Source organism: Amblyomma mixtum, chromosome 8, assembly GCF_055824585.1.
Source record: "Amblyomma mixtum isolate Tamu chromosome 8, ASM5582458v1, whole genome shotgun sequence".
NCBI classification, from domain to species: Eukaryota; Metazoa; Arthropoda; class Arachnida; order Ixodida; family Ixodidae; genus Amblyomma; species Amblyomma mixtum.
Window position 1 is genome coordinate 33,369,159 of NC_143019.1, and position 21,821 is coordinate 33,390,979.

The window sequence follows — 21,821 nt, forward strand, 5'->3', positions numbered from 1 at the left end:
GCCGCGGCCGGGATCGAACTCGCGTCTTTCGGGTCATCAGCCGAGCACCATAACCACTGAGCCACTGCGGCGGCCTTTCATTGTAACTATTATTTGATTATAACAATTGGTGGCACTGTACTTTAGTTCTGGGGATCAGCATTCACTATAAACAGCGACAGAGCTTGCAGAGCTCTATTCATAGGGAGATTTAGTGCTGAGGAGTCCCGTATTCATCAGTGCACGTAATCTGGTCAATGGCGATGACGATTAAATCACGGGAAAGCATTTGAGCTACCATTTGCGTCTTTTGTTGTTTCTTTTTACGAGAAAGAGACCACGGTGCATGGCTGAAGCGACGGAGCTGAGAAAGTTTAGCGCAAAACATAAAGTGCTCGGTGCCACGCTGCGCACGAGTCTAGGGGCTGGCCACGGTAGGAATTTGTCGTTATCGTCACTACACTGTAACTTCACCACCGTCCAGTGCATTGTTATCATTTTTGCGGCTGATATTTGTTCTCGTGTCCTTTGAACTCTCCGCTCTTTTCTAAAGCGCACTAGCGACTGTGCCCGGCTGTAGTTGAGTGCTCAATGGCTGGTTGCACAGTGCATAGGTGGAAGGTGCGTGCGCTTCTGATATTACGCACTGCTCGCTGGAAGTTATCATTTTTCCCCATACGGTTTTACTGCAGAGATAGGAAAAACTATTTTTCCGACCCGTCTTATCTAACCCGATTCTTAATCCGAAGGTATGAATGAGAAGCGCAGTTTTGTATTTTTGTTTTAAGTGTATGGTTCTTGTCTGGGGCTTAATTTCCATATACTTTTGGAAGATCAAACAGCGCTAGGGTAGACGAAGAAAACAGGCGCACTCGATGCAAGCGCTGATTTACAATTGAAAAGTTTATTTTGAAAGACTACACAGCCAAGAAGACACAATGAAACCTACACCCTCAAATCAGGTAATCCTCTTTCTTCTCTGCAAAATTAAATTGATGGACCAGAGATGTGACCCTCGACTATTCTCTGGATTTAGTATCATTCTGCAATCTGCCACCGTGTGATCACAGCTGCTGTTTTACCACACTGCATACCATCCTTAGAAGATACGCAGATAGTCTTGTGAGGCGCATTTTATAGCGTGTCATTCCTTCTTCGTTTTATTCGGCCTATTATGCTCGCAACAGCGGAACGAAATACCATGGTCATCGTTTGCTTTGTATAGAAGAAGAAGTTCGAAACAACACTAGCATCAAAACACCTGCGACGGCCTTTGAAACATGCTCGGCTACGCAGCACTCGTCAGTTTGCTGACTGCACTGCGTAAGTACCCCACTAGCATGCTTCACATTAGCACCAACCTCTCCCATGAATTGTGGTAAAAATGTGGAGATTGGGCGCATGCTATAATTTTGTTAGCGGCGACCGGAAAATCTTCTGCAGACTAGAAAAGCGCCATACCGAATAGTTTTCTTTATTCTTAAAACGCTCTCCCTGTTTTAGTGTCCTTAAAAACTTGCGTCGGTCGCTTGAAAGAGACGGCCAGTGATAAAACTGTCAAAGTGCAACAGAAAGGAACCAGTGACGGTGATATACCCATTTTGGTTAATGAACAATTGAACTCTCGAGAAAGGAATAGTTCGGATGGAGCAGGCGTGGCATCTTCCTTTTCACGCCGAATATTTTAACTTCTGGCTGGGACCGCCTCATGTCTGTGGGGAAAAAATGTATATGGGTCCATTACAAGGAATTGCAGGCAAGAGCTTCTAGTAGTTACCTTCCGTGCCGCGATGTGGCGCATGGCTTTGAATATTCAAAAATAGCGCGTTGACGTCATCCGTGACGTAAGAAAAACGAGAATGACTGAGTGGCTGCAGAACAAAAATTGAGAGGCTGCTATCCTTAGAGGCACACGATGAGGCTGTCCCCAATTCTCGGCAGCGTTCAACTCTTAAGGTGAACAGTCAAGCGGAACGCCAGTGCGTACTACCTGGCCGCACATCGAAGCGAATTTGCGGAGAGTGCGAATCAACATCTAAGTGCTACATGCGTGCGTCACTTTGCTTCAATTTCCATTCGTCACGTGTTCAATCTTGATTTCCAGCTGTCAGTGCACAACAACAGTTCCTATCATGACTAGACAGCCATAGACATGTCCTCTTTTACAGCTTTACAGCTTAACCATCTAGTTAACCCTTCAGAATTTTCCTTGCATATGAGGAACTGCGACCAACTTTTCAGATCAAAGAACGTATCTTAGGATGCATGTAAGACAATATGTTAGCCTCAAGCTCGGCTATATCTGGACAATTTTTAGTCTTGCAGGAATTCTATATTGAAGAGGTGCTGGACAGGGGAGGGAAATGATTTTCCACTCTCAAAGAAGCAGACGTAGCACTGGTTCAGAATATTTTGATTCTCAGTCCTTTATCAAAACAGCCTACTAGTAACAAGGAGCGTTGCGGGAGAGAGCCATTTCAGTGTTTTCCTCAGCAGCAGGTAGCTAAGCCTAATAGGCAGGAGAGAAAATGCAGGCCAAAATATGGTCTGCTACGAAAGTGTTATGTGTGCGGTGAAGTTTCCTTTCTCTATGCTTGCCTCATTTGCGCCGATATTATGGGTGGTTCTATGGAGACCTTCGGCAAAGACTTCATTATTTCGACTGTCTTCTATGACTCTTTTCCTTCATTTGAATGTCAGTTTAAGATTATGTTGAAAATGTAAACCTCTTTCCCCTTTAGTCCCGCATCTACAACAGCACCGTCCGTCGAGTGTACAGTGTTCTTGAACTGCTACATCTGTTTCCTGTACTGTTCTTTGGATTTCAAGTGCTTGGTCCGTTGACAGGAATATAGCACTAATATTCACGAAATTGGTTCTAACAGTCGCAGTGCCTCATCACTGTGCTGATGTCACCCTGTGCTCGAGTGTAAGTAAAAAGGACTTATAGTCCTTACCCACTAATTTCCCAAAATACTTCTTACTTTTTCGTGATCTTTTCCGCCGCACTGAACGCCTTTTTTGGGCACATTCTATAACACTCCTGCCTTAGTATCTAAAGCGCTAATTTTCTGGATTTCGAAGGTTTTGCGACATAACACCAGTTCGCTGTTCGCAAAAGCTTTGAATCATTTTGTTCGCAAGTGTTGGTAAGTTAAGCGTGAGAAAAGGCAAGCGTAGTGGGGGGTGGGGGGGGGGGAGGCAGAAAGTTAGGTGAGCGGATAAGATTAAGATGTTTGCGGGGATACGGTGGTTGCAGCTGGCAAAGGACAAGGTTAATTGGAGAAACATGGGGCAGGACTTTGCCTTGCAGTGGGCTTAGTCACGCTGATGATGATGATGATGTAACTGACCCCTGCTGCTGTTCTTGCGCGTAATTAACAAGCTTATGCACAAGTAGTTCCGCGAATTCAGTTCATACCATGTGCAAGAAACTCGACGTATCATAATTATAGGTCAACGTATGTCATGTCAATACTACCAAAATTCTGAAACTTCATCGCAAAGCAGCGAAGGTTCAGCTGACAACTCCGGCCTAAAGTATATTGATATTGCGTTTTAAAACCTCTAATTATGGTCTCCATTAGAACTAAGGAGCAGTTAAATGTAGATTTAAAAGTGGCGTGCACCTTCGTTACGCTTGCGCTTTATAAACTTTTTACCTGTTTTTACGTCCCTTATGATGTGCCTACCAGATGCAATTGATAAGGCACAAACTTGAGGGATTTCCAGTGTCGAAGTAACATGCGTAATTTATCATTTGAAATGGCTACATTTAGAAGTTATTTCAACACCAAAATTTGAAGGTGCCCTTGAAGTTTTCATTTATGCATTTTAGCGTTGTCTTTTATTTTTTATTACTCTGTTCTCTTCCCTTTTGCTTTGCCCTTTGTCTTGCTTAGTCGTTGGTTTTGTGTTTAGTTTTTTTGTGGTTGCTACTTTCGCCTGATTAGCTGCTGCTTTATTCCGCGTTGTGCCTCAAGCTTTTCTTCACTGGTGCCCATCGGGAGCGCTAGTTGTTAGTAATAATGAAATAAATGGCCGAATACTGAGTACATATCAAGTAATACCACCCCTTCTCTGAGCTAGATATGGAGGGATTCAAGACGAGAAGCTAAGAGGCGATAAGTTCTCTTGATAAACGCAGTGTACTACTGCAAAGAAAATCTTAATTTGTGTGAGATATATATTTTAGTTGCTCCTTTTTTGTGGAGCAGAGGACAAAAAGCATAAATAAACCTGTGCATCCGCTTGTCCAAATGGACACAGTAAGAGACCTTTATATTAGAAGCCAGATGAAATAAAAAAGGGGTTTCTGACGCTTAAACCACGAGACAAAGGATATATCTTGTTTGGTAACAATCATGATGTTGCTTCCGCCCAGTGAATACCACCAGCATGATTCAATGTTAAATCACCGCATCAGTGCGAGACGTTCGACATCTAAATATTCGCAGTAAACTGAAACATACCACGGCTAGAAGCGTGCTAGTCCTTTAAATCTCGCCATCGCAACGCTACATTTAAAAAAAATTGTTATTGAGACTTTCAAGTTGCCTGTTACTTGGCGGCTGCTTTGACAGCACTGTTATTTCAATGCAACAAAAAAGGCGGATATGCAGTGGCGGAAGTTTTTCGAGTCGTAATAGAGCATTTAGGCATCATTTTTCCTTTTTTTTAGAGCACAGCTCATACAACCAAGTCCTGAGTCCTACTTTTTAGGAATGAACCTCATACCTTACAGTCATAACTGGAATAGCAACAAAGCATTATTAACCGAAAACGTCACTCACCGAGCGTTCTTCAATTTTTTTCTGTTTTATTTGTTTGTTTCTCTCCACAGGACGCTGACTGCTCCAACCAGACAAGATGTGTCACTCATCGCAATTACGCCCTAAGCTCACAGTGCGAGACCAACAAATACTGTAAGCCACAGTACCGCACTGATTACGCAGGATCTTTGGTTCTCTCCACGTGTTCTGTAGCTACTTCATTACTGTGTTGACGTTTGACACGATTATCACTGCTAAAATTGTTTCAAAATAGCACTTTTTACCCGGCCATTCGATTCCAACTAGTGACGTCAATAACGTAAATAAGTCTGTAGTCACAGTTGGGAAGCGACTGACGGTGAGGCGTAGACAGAGAGGCGGGCGGGCAGGCACGCACTCACGCACACTGGCACGCACCCACGCACGCACGCATGCACTCATGCACGTAGACAGGCAGGCAGGCAGTAGCACATTTGTCGTTTCTGTGAGTAAACCAATCGATACAGATCAGCTTCAATTTTCCCCCAGTGCCCTTCTAAGGAGCACGCAAGCAAGAGCACAGTTTGATTTGCTGCATTTCGATTTCAGGCATCCCCGTGAACGGGACTTCGTGCTCTGTAAGTATACTACTTCTGTCCTGGCTATCTCAATGTGGACCCTCTCTCAGATCGCTTTCCTGTGTCTCTTGAGCAGAACGCTGCCTTCAACCACCACAGCGAGCGCCTCATGCAATGCAATCCACAGAAATTATTACTCATGTAGAGCCTCTTTGAGTTGGAGGGGCACTGTTTGTAATTTTATTGGAGCAAAATTAGGAAGAATAGCGAAATCTGACCTAAAGGCACTGGCCAGGCCGTTTTGGCGTGCAAAATATTCTAACTTTCAGAGGAAATTCCTCACTGGTGTAGTTCAGCGGTTGTTGCGTTTTGCTGCTGATTCCGTGGTCTTGGTTCCAATTGCGGCCGATGAGGCCTCGCTCCACTGAGACTTAACGCTTGCACAGTGTCATCTGAAAACACATAACAAACACAACCATGCTCAAGTCATACCAAGTTTTCACCAAGGTAATAAAGGGTATTTTCTTATGTACACGGGCCCTTGCTCTCGTAAAGCAGCTCAATTACCGACCGAGACCGCTTTTCTAGTGACTGCTGCTCGCGCAAGCTAACTTCGCTGTCGTATTCCCCGGAGCAAATGGGCTTACTGTGCCATTTTGTAGTGAGCCATTACGCACAATCTCTTATAATTATTGTAGTGTTTCTGCAGTCATTAAAGATGCAAACTTGAGTCCTACTGTTCCGTGGTGGTACTGTTTGACGTACCATCGAGGACGAAAGTCTCCAGGACGCACGAGTATTGATCTAGGCACATTGCGGCAATTTTTCCCTACGGTCGCCTGGTCATCACTAGTACACATAAGAGATGTCAAGTCCAACTTCCACTTTCACAGCTGTGGCTTCGAACCAGCGGTAGATAACAAAACTATGCACTTTGGTTGCGGGCTAGAGCGCCCTGGAGACTTTTGCCACCCATAGAGCGTGAGCCATGCTTCAGGTGCAGACCTTTTCTAACGTTATGTAGCAGTTATGTACGCAGTAACTCAAAGCGTTTTCTGATCCTGTTATGCCTGCCAATGTTTTCTCCGTTTCATAGGAATTAAGCGCCCATCAATTCGCAACTGGGGTGTTTTTTTATGTTAGGAGTAAGCCAGTAAAAACAACCAGAAAGCCATAATCGGAAAGTAGTAGGTAATATTCCTCGAAATAGTTAGCTTGGAAGCGATTATTCGGTACTGTCAGAAAGAAAAAGAAATTCATAACGCATAATAATATTGATGCGGGTAGACGACGACGACGAAGAGCGATGGCACGAGTGCGAAGAGTAGAAGACGACAACGAAGTTCGGACTGTGTTCTCGGTGCCGCTCGCAGCTGTTCTTGTCTATTTGTAAATATCTGTAAATATATTCTTTTCCGCAACATATTTGGTGGAGGTGCGGATTTCCCCTACGTCTACCGACGACGGAGCTCCGCAGCGGCCGCCAGTTGCCTTCAGTCATCATGACCCACGACGCCGCCCAGCAAACCTCAGCCCCGGCCATGACATCACTCGTTCTTTCTCCCCCCTCGTGACCCTGGGACATTTTCTGGCACCGACAACACTGACGTCGACGACTGGATCAACATGTACGAGCGAGTGAGTACCTACAACCGCTGGGATCCGACCCTTATGCTCGCAAATGTAATATTCTATCTAAAAGACACCGCCCGGGTCTGGTATGAGACACACGAAGACCATCTGACCAGCTGGGACGTGTGCAAAGAGAAACTCCGCGAATTGTTTGGACGGCCGCTCGGCCGAACGCTTGCCGCTAAGAAGGACCTCGCCTCCCGAGCTCAAACATCTACGGAGTCCTATGTGTCGTACATTCAAGATGTGCTGGGCCTCTGTCACAAAGTTGACGCCAACATGCCCGAGTCTGACAAAGTCGGCCACGTGTTGAAGGGAATCGCCGACGATGCCTTCAACTTGCTCGTATACAAGAGCTGCACTACAGTCGACGGAATTATTAAGGAATGTCGACGCTTCGAGGAAGCCAAAAGCAGGCGTATTAGCCAGCCGTACACACGCCTCCCCAACACGGCTGCGACTTCTTCATGTGAAGACCTGCGACACCGGGCAACTCCAGCGCCCCCAGAAAATGTGACCCGCATCATCCGACGCGAGCTCGAAGCTATGTCCCCTGCCCCCCAGCATCTACATGATGGCGACACCCGCTTACCTACCATCTCTCTGGTACAAGCTGTCGTCCGCCAAGAGCTTGCCAACCTTGGTTTCCAGCCCGTCAGCCCTGTACGGTCTTCACCACCACCCGAAATCACTGCGATTGCTCCTGGACGACCTTCGTACTTCACTCCACGTCGCCGAAACCCTAACGACTGGCGGACAACCGACGACAGGCCCATTTGTTTCCATTGCCACCGCATTGGCCACATCTCCCGTCACTGTCGAAATTATTGGTCCCGTCGCAGCACATACCGTCCTCTCAGCTCCCACCGCGACGACGAACAGCCCAGCCACTACACGCCCCCTCCAGCCCAGCACAGTGCTACAGTCGACGGCCAGATTCCCCGCTCCAGCCGCTCCCCGTCCCCCCTCCGTCGCCAGTCTCGCTCGCCCCAACGCCGTCGCTCCTCTCCTGGCCCCTACGGACGCTCGCAAGCGGAAAACTAGACGCTGCAGAGTCTGGAGGTGATGCTGCAGTACAGCCCCAGTCCCAAAATCCTCGATTAGCCCTTCGCGCACACCATAATTTGCTCGCCATTCATGTCGATGGAGTACCTGTGCGAGCCCTGATCGATACAGGCGCGCACGTATCCGTCATGAGTTCAGCCCTACGACGCCGCCTACGAAAAGTACTGACCCCTGCACCCAAAGCCGTTCTCCGCGTTGCCGACGGCGGAACGCCTCATGTTGTTGGACTATGCACAGCCCGTGTGACCATATCCGGCCGCCATACATCCGTTCTGTTCTCTGTTCTGGACCAGTGCCCTCATGAAGTCATTCTTGGCCTCGACTTCCTGTCTGAGCATTCAGCCCTCATTGACTGCGCCACTAATGTTGTTCAGCTTGACCTTCCTCTTTCTGCTGAGTCGCCGTCCCCAGTTATACGCCGTCTTTGTGCTGTCGACTTTGTCCGTCTACCGCCTAAAGCCGCAACTTACATTTCTTTCTCATCTGTTCCCCCTGTACCTGATGGTCACTACGTAGTCACTCCGGAACTTGACGTCGCCCTGACGCGCAGCATTGCGCTTCCACACATTGTATTTACAATGTCGGCCAACCGAGCGTGCCTTCCGGTCCTGAACTTCGGTTCATCCATCCAACCGCTCCCGCAAGGCATCTCACTCGCCACGCTGTGCCCTGCTGCCGAATGTGTGATATCAGTGGTGGACAGCTGCTTACCTTCCACTCAGCAATGCCGGTTGCCTGCGGCCCCATCAACAGCGAACCCAACGGACGACTACGCCGACATGATCGCTTCTGACCTACCGCCGATGCAAGCTCGCGATCTTAGGTGCCTCTTATCATCTTTCCGCGATATCTTCGACTTTGATAGCCGTGTTTTGGCTCGGACCTCTGTGGTGACGCATCACATAAACACCGGCGATTCCGCTCCTCTCCGCTCCTCTCCGCAGACGTCCGTACCGAGTGTCCAGCGCCGAACGCACCGTCATAAATCAAGAGGTGGACAAGATGGTCGCAAAAGACATCATCGAGCCCTCGTCAAGTCCTTAGGCTTCACCAGTCGTCCTGGTGAAAAAGAAGGATGGCAGCTGGCGCTTCTGCGTTGATTATCGGCACCTCAACCGCATCACAAAAAAAGACGTATATCCACTCCCAAGGATCGATGATGCCTTAGATTGCCTCCACGGCGCCAAATATTTCTCTTCAATTGATCTTCGATCGGGGTACTGGCAAATTGCCGTTGATGAAAAGGACCGCGAGAAGACCGCCTTCGTGACGCCTGATGGCTTATACCAGTTTAAAGTCATGCCGTTCGGCCTCTGTAACGCCCCGGCTACCTTCGAATGAATGATGGACTCCCTTCTTCGTGGCTTTAAATGGTCCACCTGCCTCTGTTACCTAGACGATGTTGTGGTTTTCTCGCCTACTTTTGCCACGCACCTCGAGCGCCTCTCTAATATTCTGACAGTGTTTCGTAACGCCGGACTTCAGCTGAACTCATCGAAATGCAAGTTCGGTCGTCGCCAACTCACTATTCTCGGACACCTCGTCGACGCTTCTGGTGTACGCCCAGATCCCATCAAAATTCAAGCTGTGAAGGACTTTCCTCTTCCAAGGTCGTCAAAAGATGTGCGCAGCTTTGTCGGCTTGTGTTCATATTTTCGCCGTTTTATCAAAGATTTCGCCGGCATCGCTCGTCCCCTCACCGATCTTCTGAAGAACGACACCCCCTTTACCTGGGGCCCTGCTCAAGAGAACTCATTTTCATCTCTCGTCCATTTGCTGACCACTCCGCCCATCTTAGCACATTTTGACCCGTCGTCTCCCACAGAGGTTCGCTGGGCATTGCGCCTCCAAGAATACTCATACTCCGTCGTGTACAAGTCAGGGCGCCATCACCAGGACGCTGACTGCTTATCCCGATACCCTGTGGAACCACCTGACCTAGAGGACGCTGAGACCCTGCCCTGCCTCTTAGCTATCTCCGATCTTGCTGATATTGCCAACGAACAGCGTCACGACTCATCTTTACGACCTATCTTTGATGGCATCCGTTCTGCAAACCGATCTCCGTCTCTGAACCTTTATGTGCTCCAGAACGGCATTTTGTATCGCCGAAACCTACGCTCCGATGGCCCTCCGCTCCTGCTCGTGATACCCCAACGTCTACGCTCTTCTGTCCTTGCAGAACTGCACGATCTGCCGACAGCCGGTCACCTTGGCGTGTCCCGCACGTACGCTCGGGTGCGGCATCGCTTCTTTTGGCCTGGTCTCTATCGTTCCGTCAAGCGTTACGTGGCCGCTTGCGACCTGTGTCAACGTCGGAAAAGGCCCTCCACTCTGCCTGCCGGTCTTCTGCAACCCATCGACATACCTCCTGAACCTTTTCACCGTGTTGGCCTCGACCTTCTTGGCCCTTTTCCGACGTCCCTCTCCGGCAACAAGTGGATCGCTGTCGCAACTGATTATACGACTCGGTACGCCATCACGCGTGCTTTACCGTCCAGCTGCGCTACCGATGTTGCCGATTTTCTTCTGCAAGACGTCATCCTTCACCACGGCGCCCCTCGTCAACTGCTCACCGACCGCGGTCGTTATTTTCTATCCAGAGTAGTTCACGACATTCTTCGTTCGTGTGACACGCAGCACCAGCTCGCGACAGCTTACCACCCACAAACCAATGGGCTTACGGAAAGGTTCAACCGCACGCTCACCGACATGTTAGCCATGTACGTATCGCCAGACCACCGAGATTGGGACGCAGCCTTGCCTTATGTGACATTTGCATATAACTCTTCCCTTCATGACAGAACAGGCTATTCTCCTTTCTACCTTTTGTTTGGTAGGCATCCCACCTTGCCTTTGGACACACTCATGCCGCCTTCTTCAGCCCCCACCACTGCTTACGCTCGGGACGCCATCTCCCAGGCCACGCTGACGCGCCAAATAGCACGTAGTAGGCTCCAAGCCTCTCAAGTTTCCCAGAAGTCAGCCTACGACCGCCGTCACCAGGCCGTCGAATATACCCCAGGATCACTCGTCCTTCTCTGGACGCCCTCTCGCAGCGTCGGTCTCTCCGAGAAGCTCCTTTCGCACTACCGTGGCCCTTACCGTGTCGTGCGCCGTGTTACCGACGTGAACTATGAAATTGCTCCCCTTGAAACCTCGCCCTCGTCATCTGGCGCCACCACCGACATCGTCCACGTCTGTCGCCTTAAACCTTACCACGACGCTCATACGTCGCCGCCCTAACGCCGAGACGGCGTTTCAGCAGCCGGGGGTCCTGATGCGGGTAGACGACGACGACGAAGAGCGATGGCACGAGTGCGAAGAGTAGAAGACGACAACGAATTTCGGACTGTGTTCTCGGTGCCGCTCGCAGCTGTTCTTGTCTATTTGTAAATATCTGTAAATATATTCTTTTCCGCAACAATATTATTTATTCTTGGCATCTGCCATAATGTGCACCTTAGGAAAAAAACAATAAAAGGACATTTGTTTCCAAATTCTGCAACTGTGGCGCTTTTTGCAGAACTGTGCACCTATGTAAAAATTATTGAGTTATTTTGCTTAGCAAACATAATAGTTTTTTCGGGCCTGATGTTCACTGTTTCGAGGAGAAGAGTTTTATTTTAAGAAAGAAATGGTAACTTGGGCCTGAAAAGGTTAAAATGTATATTGCTAACCTGCTAGCATTGTGCGTAATTCGCAGTTATCTTATAGACGAACTAAATTTGCAAAGTAAATGAGTTCGTGTTGCCTAAGTTTACATGGTCATAACATCTATCAAGTTTATCCATCTATCTAACTAATCTATCTAAATTTACGTATATCAATTCCATCCACCCTTACAGTGCCACGCCGGCTACAAGTGCCGGTTCAGAGACTGCCCGGAAGCACCGTACGAGTGTAAGTTTAAAAAAAAATGAAATTCGCTGACCGACTGTAGGAAACCGAACTGAACACGAAACATCCGCAAAATATTTCGAGCCCTTGGTAAAGCTGTACGGAGTCCACAATGGCCAAATTTAACAACAGGCTTGCATTGCTGCACAACGAGACAAAAGTTTGGCAGATTCACAAGCCTTACAAAGCTTAGATTTACCTAACGTACCCTTTCACCGCCTTTACGCGTCGGGCTCCGCGAAGTGCATGCATCCTTCCTGATTTTTTGTCGCTTTATTCGTATTTAGTTATTGTTATGGTGTATAGTACGTAGTCGGATAAAAATTGTCAACGAAGTCGCTTTCCCTTACAAAAAAAAATTTAAACACTCTAGAAACAGACTCTCTATAAACAAATCCTAAAGAACAGCCTGCAGGCAATGCAAATGCTATAGACAGTCTCTAAACAATCTATAGGTTTATGGCCATACACTTTTAGCAGACTTTTGTCCATAGACAGTCAACAGACTATTAATAGACAAAAACCCGCCTCGGTGGCTCAGTGGTTACGGCGCTCGGCTGCTGGCCCGAAAGACGCGGGTTCGATCCCAGCCGCGGCGACTAAATTTCGATGGAGGCGAAATTCTAGAGCCCCGTGTACTGTGCGATATCAGTGCACGTTAAAGAACCCCAGGTGGTCAAAATTTCCGGAGCCCTTCACTACGGCGTTCCTTATAGCCTGAGTCGCTTCGGGACGTTAAACCCAATAAATCAAATCATAAATATACGAAAAGAAATATCTATAGGAAGGCAAAGAGTCTACAAGAAGTCTATAGATTGTATATAGACCATGTTTACAAGGGCTAACCCGTCAAAGGACCCTCTTCCAGCCAATCGCATTCGCTAATACTGATGAGCCTGCTAGCGTTGCAGTGCAATGAGGGAGCTATCCTCGACAATGAATGGAAGGGAATATCCCCTTTCATCTGCCACTCCCTGCACTGTCACCCTAGCAGGCTGGTGAGAATCGGCCGACGCCATTGGCTGAAAGGAGGGGTCCTTTGACGGATTAAAGTCGCTACGTTCTTGAGTTGTATCTACTATAGGGTGTATATGCTGCTTTTCTCCGTTGTTTTGAACTACATATGAGTTTTGTATGCATTGCATCCTACTGATCTTCTATCTATTATGGCTTATAGAGGAATTGTGACTGCATAAAATCACATACGGGGGTGGGACCAGCGCAAGCGACAACCTACAATGAAGCTTTAGTGCCCCAACCACGCTATTACGCGCCATCTGGCATGACGTCACACCACTTGCCTCGTCGTTGCGTTGCGCTCGCCTTCGCTGTGTATATCCTGGCATAGCCGAGCTAAACCACTGGCAATTTTCCTTCTTTGACGCGAAATGTCAGCTTTACTGGATTTATTCGGACGCCCAGTGAGGTCGATATTACCTCGTTAGTAACTTGCATCTTATTTTCTTCCCATCTGCGGATCTGTAACAAAACACATGATGCCAGGTACTGTTCCAAGCCAAGCCAAAAGAGCGTTAGGTTGAGAAAAGTCGCCTGCTCTAATTAATTACCTGCCAACGGTCTCACTGCAAACTTCCTTCCTAACGAACTAAACAGACTAAACAGAGATGACTAGCCCCTTATAAAAAAAAGTTTGTCAGTCCATAGACAGACTTCTCTCTATGAAATCTATGGGCTGTCTATAGAGAAATCCTAGAGAACAGTCAATACAAATGCCACAGAGTCTATAGACAATCTATAGATTCATGGCCATAAATTTTAGTAGACTTTTGCCTTTAGGCAGTCTATAGACTATGAATAGATAAAAGCAATGCAATATCTAAATGAAGTCAATAGAGTAAATAGCAAGTCTATAGACTGTTTATAGACCATTCTTATAAGGGACCTTATCTCTTTCTCTGCAACGCAGGCCTGATCCTTGAAAACGAAGAGACGAGGTGCGGCGGTTCCAAGGTAACCTTCGCACTCACGCTATCGCATAGAAGGACACCAATATGTGGTGTCAGGAAGTCAAATATAAAGTCACAATGTGTGCGCGAGATGCTGACCTAAGGCTTCTTGGTTTTGCGCATTGCAAACTAATCCACGTTAAAAACGCAGGCTCCCAAGTGTCCGATCAGCCGCTACTGCGCTTACGGATTTGTCGGACGAAAATGCAAGCAGTGTCCGTGCTACGGAACACACCAGGCCTTCTGTAAGTGCTATAGCAATCCAGGAAAAATCTCTGCGTAGGTTTTAGTTTAAATGCAAGATTTAGGCGCTCATCGCGACGAAATTGTTGCCAGTAAAGAAATGCCTTCAGAGGGCAAAGTTTATTAGTAGAGGTGGTATCATAATTTGGGGTTCTACGTCAGAAAGCTGCACCTTAACTTGAGGGGCGTCGTAATAGAAGGATTCGGATTAATTTTAAATGCCTTCGCTTCTTTAACGAGTACCAAAACGACGCCTCACATGTGCCAGCGTAGAAGCATGGGTGAGTTTTGGCTCATCGTTCTCAAACCAGCGCGAACAAGACAAGGGCAATGGCTAAATAATTCTGGTCTTTGATCCCTTTTTTCATCTTTGTCTAGTTCGCGCTGCTTTATGAATGACTCAAGCTGAATCAAGCTCAACGCTTTCGCAACTGTCTTATCGAAGCGCACGTCATTTTATGGTGGCGAGCACAGAAATATTTTTTTTTTCGCAGCGTGGCAATTCTTCGCTGACGACAATCTGCTCAGTTCTACAGTGACTATATCGTGAGAATCCCCCTGTAGTTGTGCCATAGAAACTTTTGCAATAAATCAATCAATCAAGCAAGCAATTAGTCGATCAATTAATTAATTAATTAATCAACCCCGCCGCGGTGGTTCAGTGGTTACGGCGCTCGGCTGCTGACCCGAAAGACACGGGTTCGATCCCGGCCGCGGCGGCCGAATTTGGATGAAGGCGAAATTGTAGAGGCCCGTGTTCTGTGCGAGTCAGTGCGCGTTAAAGAACCCCAGGTGGTCGAAATTTCCGGAGCCCTTCACTACGGCGTCCCTCATAGCTTGAGTTGCTTCGGGACGTTAAACCCCAATTAACCAGACTAAACGAAACCAATCCACCAATCAGTCAATCAGTAATTCAGTCGATCGTTCGATCAGTTAGTCAACCAAAGAATCAATCAAATAATCAATCAATCAGTTTATTGACCAATGTTTCATCTATGTTTCACGTCTTAGGGACTACCTCTTGTTTCATGAACGCAGCATCCGCAACTTCTGCTGTGTGCAACGAAATGTTGAATTCGAAATGCTCTTGATAATGTTCTAGAAATGGTGTGGTATTTTTTTTTTAGTTGACAAGATCACGTGCGTCAGCATGCGTTCCTTATTTCCCAACGATGAAAACCTTCGCGGTGGAATGATGTTTTATGGTTTATGGGGGTTTAAAGTCCCAAAGCGACTCAGGCTCCGGAAAAGGGCTCCGGAAATTTAGACCACCTGGGGTTGTTCTTTAATGTGCACTGACATCGCATAGTACACGGGCCTCTAGAATTTCGCCTCCATCGAAATTCGACCGCCGAGGCTGGGATCGAGCCCGCGTCTTTCGGGTCAGCAGCCGAACGCCGCATCCACTGATCCACAACGGCGGCTAGAATGCGGCCTTGCCTTTGTTTGATGTATGGATCATGATAATGGTGATAATGTCCATGATGATCGCGATCGGTTAAGTAGTCTGTGCTCACTGGAGAACAGCATGGAGTAAACTGCTCTTGCTTTCACCTGACAAGGTGAAAAGAACTCCACGTATACTGAAGCGTACTGTCTCAACTATTTGCACAAGGTTACATCTCTGCAAACGAAAAGTATATTCTTCATTTTCGCCATTGGTAATATTGCGCCACACCGACATCTCTGTCTTTTCTTCAGGTGTGACGAAGCGTTTTGACCGCATGTGCAGCCCCAACAGCATTGTGCGTGTGGACGACGTGACCGGATACACCTGCGACGCCTGCGTCACCGCCGCTTCTGTTCTCACCGGTCCCCCGGATATGCCTGCATAAAAAAAAACAAAAGCCACTGTCTGGGACTCTATATATCAGCTATTTTTACTACAACTAACACTGCTTCCAGCAACAGGGGTGCCAGATTGGTTGGAACATGTCCAGCTCTTCTCTTCTATTAACTTATATTTCTTTCTGATGCTTGCACACAAATCCGGAAAATCGTGACGAGAGAGCGTCCCGAAACTTCTTCCGGAGATCAAACTGCCAGAAAATGAGCATGCGCTGTATGCCTTTAGATATTAAGGCGAAAGCCTTTAATGGCTCACACTGTTGCCCGCTAACAAAGCGTGTCACACGCGTTTAGCTCGGGAACTAAAAAAGATAGGAGAAAACCAATTGCTTCAGATAGAGGAAGAAAAAATGAACCTAGGAGCCATGTTTGATGACAGTAGGTTAAGTGGTTAATTATAGGCAAAAATGTCGAAATTGCGTCGAAATGGCGTGGACATCGATATAGCCACGGGAAAGATGTGACGTCACAACCACCGGAAGTCGTCACGGCATAGTGAAAATTGTCACAGAATGCTCGGAAAAACGTCACATTTGTGCCAACTTAGATGGAGAAATGTGTAATTAAGCGTAATTAAGTGTACATTTAAGATCCCCGAAAGATGTACAATTTGGGTATCAATATAGCCACGGGAACGGCATGACGTCACATCCACCGGAAGTCGTTACGGCAGTGTGTCCTGGACGTTCACCTCTCAACACATTAGTTGTCAAAGTGTCCACGCAGTTTTTTTTTGCAGCTGGCGTACACACACAATTTTCAAGCGTTGCTTTGCGGTATTTGCGAGGTTTATAAGAACATCGCGGTGCCCTGGCCACCCTCTTCGCACCAAATACAGCGTCGCCGATGCATTGTGTAACGCGATAGCTCGCCCCGATTGGTGGGATTTGCCTTCGAATAGTACATTCTCACCACTATGCAAAGTTTAAGCGACAATTATCAGCCGCTTTTGAGATTAGCCGAATTTTCAAGCTTGTAAACTTAACTTCATGCAGTTTACACTATCACCATAGCAACGACACCTGGAGATGCAGGTATCTATATTTTTCTCTGCTTCCATCGTTTAACATCTTGAAAAACCCCAAAGGCTGCTAATCCACTCAGATTTTTTTTTTTGCAGTGAGTGTTTATCCGGCTGTGGGTTAATGGCCTTTCATTCACAGTCTTTAGGTGGCGCTAGAATGCCTCACGTGTATTTGACAAGACGTACGGCAACTTGCCGCAAAGGCTTTGCATGCGGAAATGCATGGACGATATGCTACACGAAAACTGCCGATTATTCACCAATAAAGACATGTTAAAATGGGATGGAATATAGAAAAACATGTCCAACATAAAGTTACTGTATAAACTCCCCGTGGTAGCCAGAGTCGCGCGCTTGTTTTCAACGCGCCTCTTGCGACCACGTTACTACAAAGCATCCCCTGCAGTATTCAGAAGCCGGCCCATCCGCTTAATATGACACTTCATTGATGCCGCAAACCCATTGGTTTACGGTTCTCACACTTGGCGGCTCATTTTTTATTTCTTGCCCTTAAAAAGTTTTTTGTACCTGAAACAATCCGTTTTAAGCAATAGTCTCTATTACATCTTTTAAAAGATAGCCTTAATAACTTCTAACAACGGGTGGAGCCGCCCAGCCACGCGGCGAGTGTTCTGATAGGTCTTCGTGCTGTCCGCTTACTACTGAGTAGCTGACCCACTAATTACTAGACATTTTTCCTGCACGCGAGTGCGACAGGCAGGAAATAAGCGGCATGAGCGAGAAAGGATAATTAACGCAGCGCCAAAAGTGGCTCATATACGTCCTACATTTCCGCACCTACCTCATAACTGCCGCACCTGCCATAACGTGGTGGACCTACGAGAAACTCTATCTCTATTCGGACCATGCCCAACAGCTCCGCACTCCTCGTAGCACCCTCTTGCGCTTCCACTGTCACCCTGAACAGGTGTATTACGCGGGACAGCCTCTAGATGGCAGCACGATCAGCAAGAGGTTCATACTTTTCATACGCACATAACCTAAATATCTATATCGAATCACAACCAGCCGCACCAAAGACACAGGCGACGCCCGTTACGGAGACCTAGACAGCCGAACACTTTGCTGACGATTTCCTACGCTGGATACGATAAAACTGCGAAGCCTTTATTCGACTGTCGTGCCGCAGCAACGTGTTTGGTTTGGCTTTGTTCACGGAGGTTTAACGTCCCAAAGTGACCTAGGCTATGAGGGATGCCGTAGCAGAGGGCTCCGGAAAATTCAATCTCCTTGGTTTCTTTAACGTGCACTGACATCACACAGTACACAGGCCTCTACAGTTTCGCCTGCATCGAAATTAGACCATCGCGGCCGTGATCGCACTCGCATCTTGCGGGTCAGTGCCCGAGCACCATAACCACTCAGCCAGAAATCTTTTATAAGTGAGGTTTATATTACAGAAACAACACTACTTTCAGTAACGTTTATTCGAGGCTACCAAATGACACCAAGAATGTCGATGCGGGGTTTCATCCCCGTTTAACTGCTCTATAGGCGCCAGCAGCACCATATGGACGAGAACAGGATTTAACATCCGACTGCGCTATTAACACATGGATTAGCACGTTCCATGTATCGCTGTGGATTTAAATGCACCCCTTTAGTTTAAATTAATATTCGCGTACACAAGGAGGTGTGTTGAAGTTACAGGAGATATGATTAACTCGTTTTCAAAAACAAGGTCTGGTGCGCATTGCTTTTTCCTCGCTTGCGAGCGTCAACCTTGGACAGTTTCCGGTCGAACTGTGCTACCGTGCTGCCGTACCCGACTAGTCCGCACGTGGAGCGGCAGCCATAAAAAAAAACATACTTAAAATGAAAGCAGCTGTCAGAGAGCGAGGCTCCTTGCACGTAACGTAAAGTAAAAAAAACGAAAAAATGCAGTGGTTGTAACGACCGTAGGCTGTTTACGAATTGGAACTCCTGCAGCAAAGCGTCAGCGACACGACGTGCTTTAAACAGACGACTGCTTCAGGCGCAGTTTGTGTTCTGGTCGTCAGTCGCCATGTCGCGTCGTGTGCCTGCATTTACTCTGCTCACGCTCGTCCTGGGTAAGTGTGACTTTAAGTGATAGATGAACTGGATTGCACAGCTGAAAGGCTCCACACATTCGAAAGGTTCGTTTCACGCTGGTCCGCCCTCCGGAGTCTTTAGATGGCGTCACTCCGTGGCGCTGCTGTCACGTGACCTTGCTATGCCTCGGCTGGCACAGCGATGGTTTCTAAATATTATCCAGATAGAAAGCACACGGCATTGTACTTCATCCACCACGGATAGGAGTAGGAATGCCGAGAAGATTAAGTTTCGTGCATGGCTTGGCTATTGTTGGGCACGAAACATGGATTAGCCGTAACATACGACTCTCTTCGCGGGAAACATCGAATAAATGCTGCGAACGTTTCCATAACAGCCTAACGCTTAAGTTAAATTTATTGAAGAAGTGAAACGGGAACTATTGACATGGTTTCATCTGCGCGCCGAGGAGAGCATCGCGACGCATTTGCCGATTCAGAGGCAGAATACACGTCTTGAATCCAGCACTAGTCAAGCCAAATAAGAAATATTGCCTTCCCGGCGTTCCCATGGTGCATGAAGTGTTGCTTTAAAAACTGGCAGTCGTTCAGCTCTGGTTAAACCTGGAGGATTGCGAAAGCAACGAGGAGAGAGAGAGTGGCGATGGAAAGCGCGCAGCAGCGCCAGCGGCGGCGGCCTCGGCGCGCTAGCTATGCGCCGCTACTGCGCACGCGCAACTGGCGAGCGCGGCGGCAGCACCTCTGAGTCACCCGCGCAGCGACGGCGGCGGCGCGCCAGCTGTGCGCCGTGTGACGTCACTGCTCCCGGCGCATGCGCAGCATGGCCTTTCCTCGGCTCCGCGAAATGGCTCGGCGACTCGCGTAGTGTTGCTTTCGCAACAAAAAACCCTCATAGACGGTGGCGCCAGCTTCCCCACTAGGTAAAATTAGAAACTCCATGCAGCGGACTGTGGTGCGCGCCGCGATTCGGGCGTGGCAGAGAAGATCACGTGGGACCTGCGCCATGGACGGGATCGATTTGATTGACGTCACTGAGATCTCACCGCGGCCGCAAAGTTTTCGCATTGGACGAGAAAGAGCAAAATTTTATTGAGCCACAGCACTGTAGGAAGTCACATTTTAAAATTTATATACACTGGCTATGGCTATTGTAGCAAATAGGCGTCCACAAATCTCTAATTAGAACCAGGCACCAAACTCTAACAGTAAAAAAGTCAACTTTTCGAATTTAGTTATCTAGCGTACTGACCTTTTCAAATTTCTAAAAACTGCTATGCCTATTGCTAATAGCCACCCGCAAATTCTAATTACAACCAGGCACCGAACTCTAATAGTAAAAAAAGTTAACTTTAAGAATTTAGTTAAATAGCGCACTAACTTTAGGGATTCGCCAGTTCACTAGTGGTTGCCAACAATGGTATTAATATGCCACAAAAGCCATACTGTTACCTCCGAAAACCTACTTGTAAAAATTGGAGGTGGGCTCCCCTGAAACGCCTCATATAACAAGTTCATCGCTTATGACACATGCTTAAAGTAATTCTGGCTCTTAACATCAAATCATGCGTGTATTAAGGGATCCTTCAGATTTCTACTGTAGTTTTCGTGCTTTCATGAGTCTAAGGCATTCAGAGTACTCCTGTTTCCTACTTTCCTCCATTTCTTGGATTCTTTTCCTCTGCAATGCGCTCCCGAAACAGCAGCTTTGCTATGCTTGTAAATATGTCGCACAGTCAACTGAGCCAAATACTTTTTTGCGGCGTACAGGAATAGCGTTAAGCTATATGCGCAATTGTTTTTAATTTAAACTATTCTCCAAGCATCTGCTCGGCTGCAAAACAAGTATAAAGAAAATTAACATTAGTAAAGAGCCGAAATGTCAAGCGCTTGTTGATGAGCAGACAAAAATAGTGAAATTGCAACCCCAGATCAAAAGGCTTTTTGAAAGGACATGCTTTGAACCGAGGGCCTTGGCATCGTTAAACCAAACGCAGCCATCATTGCCTACGCACACGAAATGTTCTGGCTATAGCATATTTAGACGAGACGATTTAGGAAAGCATTTTTCATCCCATAAAAAAATACGAACAGTTTAATAACCCTTACTCAGAAAAACACACAAAAAAACAAATATTTTTATTACGAGCCTAAAACACGCGGAACTACTTTCCACAGTACTTCATGAAGCAGGAAACGCTGTCATTACCCTCCCCTATGAGCACATAGTGGTCGCGACAGATGGTTCAGTTCAGAGTCTACAGCGCACATCTCTTCGGACAATGACACATGCCGTTTAGAAAGGCAATATAGAAAAAATAATCCGCCAGTCACATGACTACTTTCCAATATCGGGTAGCAGGTGCCTATAAAGCGACGGCCAATGACACGCATGCCCGTGAAAAATTTCTAAATATATAAGGTTAGAGGTCTCGGTACGTTTGACCTCATAAATTTAGATCAAGGTTAAAAGAATGCTACAGCATGCTGAACACGTTCATTTTACAAGGAAAAAAACTGTTTCATATTAGCAGCATTGCAACTGCATTCGCATACTCGCGCGCTGCACCAACAGCAGGAATTTCTAGAAAATGCATAGTCGCACATCTGTGCACATCTTAACACGTTCACTGCGTCGTGGGTCACGTGATGAAGCGATGAGTAGATAGATAGATACAGAGAGGGAGGAAAGGCAGGGATGAGTAAGCGATGAGTAAGGTTTTATTGTAAGGTATAAGGAGGAGGATTGCACAATAAAATCTCTTCCATCGCTTTTTTGTGTG

At 47.1% G+C, this 21,821-nt stretch overlaps 1 protein-coding gene across 1 annotated transcript; it reads left to right on the plus strand.

The window, feature by feature from the left end:
* Window positions 1-1,259: 1,259 nt before the first annotated feature.
* On the plus strand, window positions 1,260-15,950 carry LOC149331955 (uncharacterized). Its single transcript, XM_089556955.1, has 8 exons — window positions 1,260-1,302; window positions 2,865-2,908; window positions 4,823-4,904; window positions 5,340-5,368; window positions 11,854-11,908; window positions 13,833-13,876; window positions 14,024-14,117; window positions 15,817-15,950. The coding sequence occupies exons 1-8, from the start codon at window positions 1,260-1,262 to the stop codon at window positions 15,948-15,950; spliced, it is 525 nt and encodes a 174-aa protein (XP_089413081.1).
* Window positions 15,951-21,821: the final 5,871 nt, after the last annotated feature.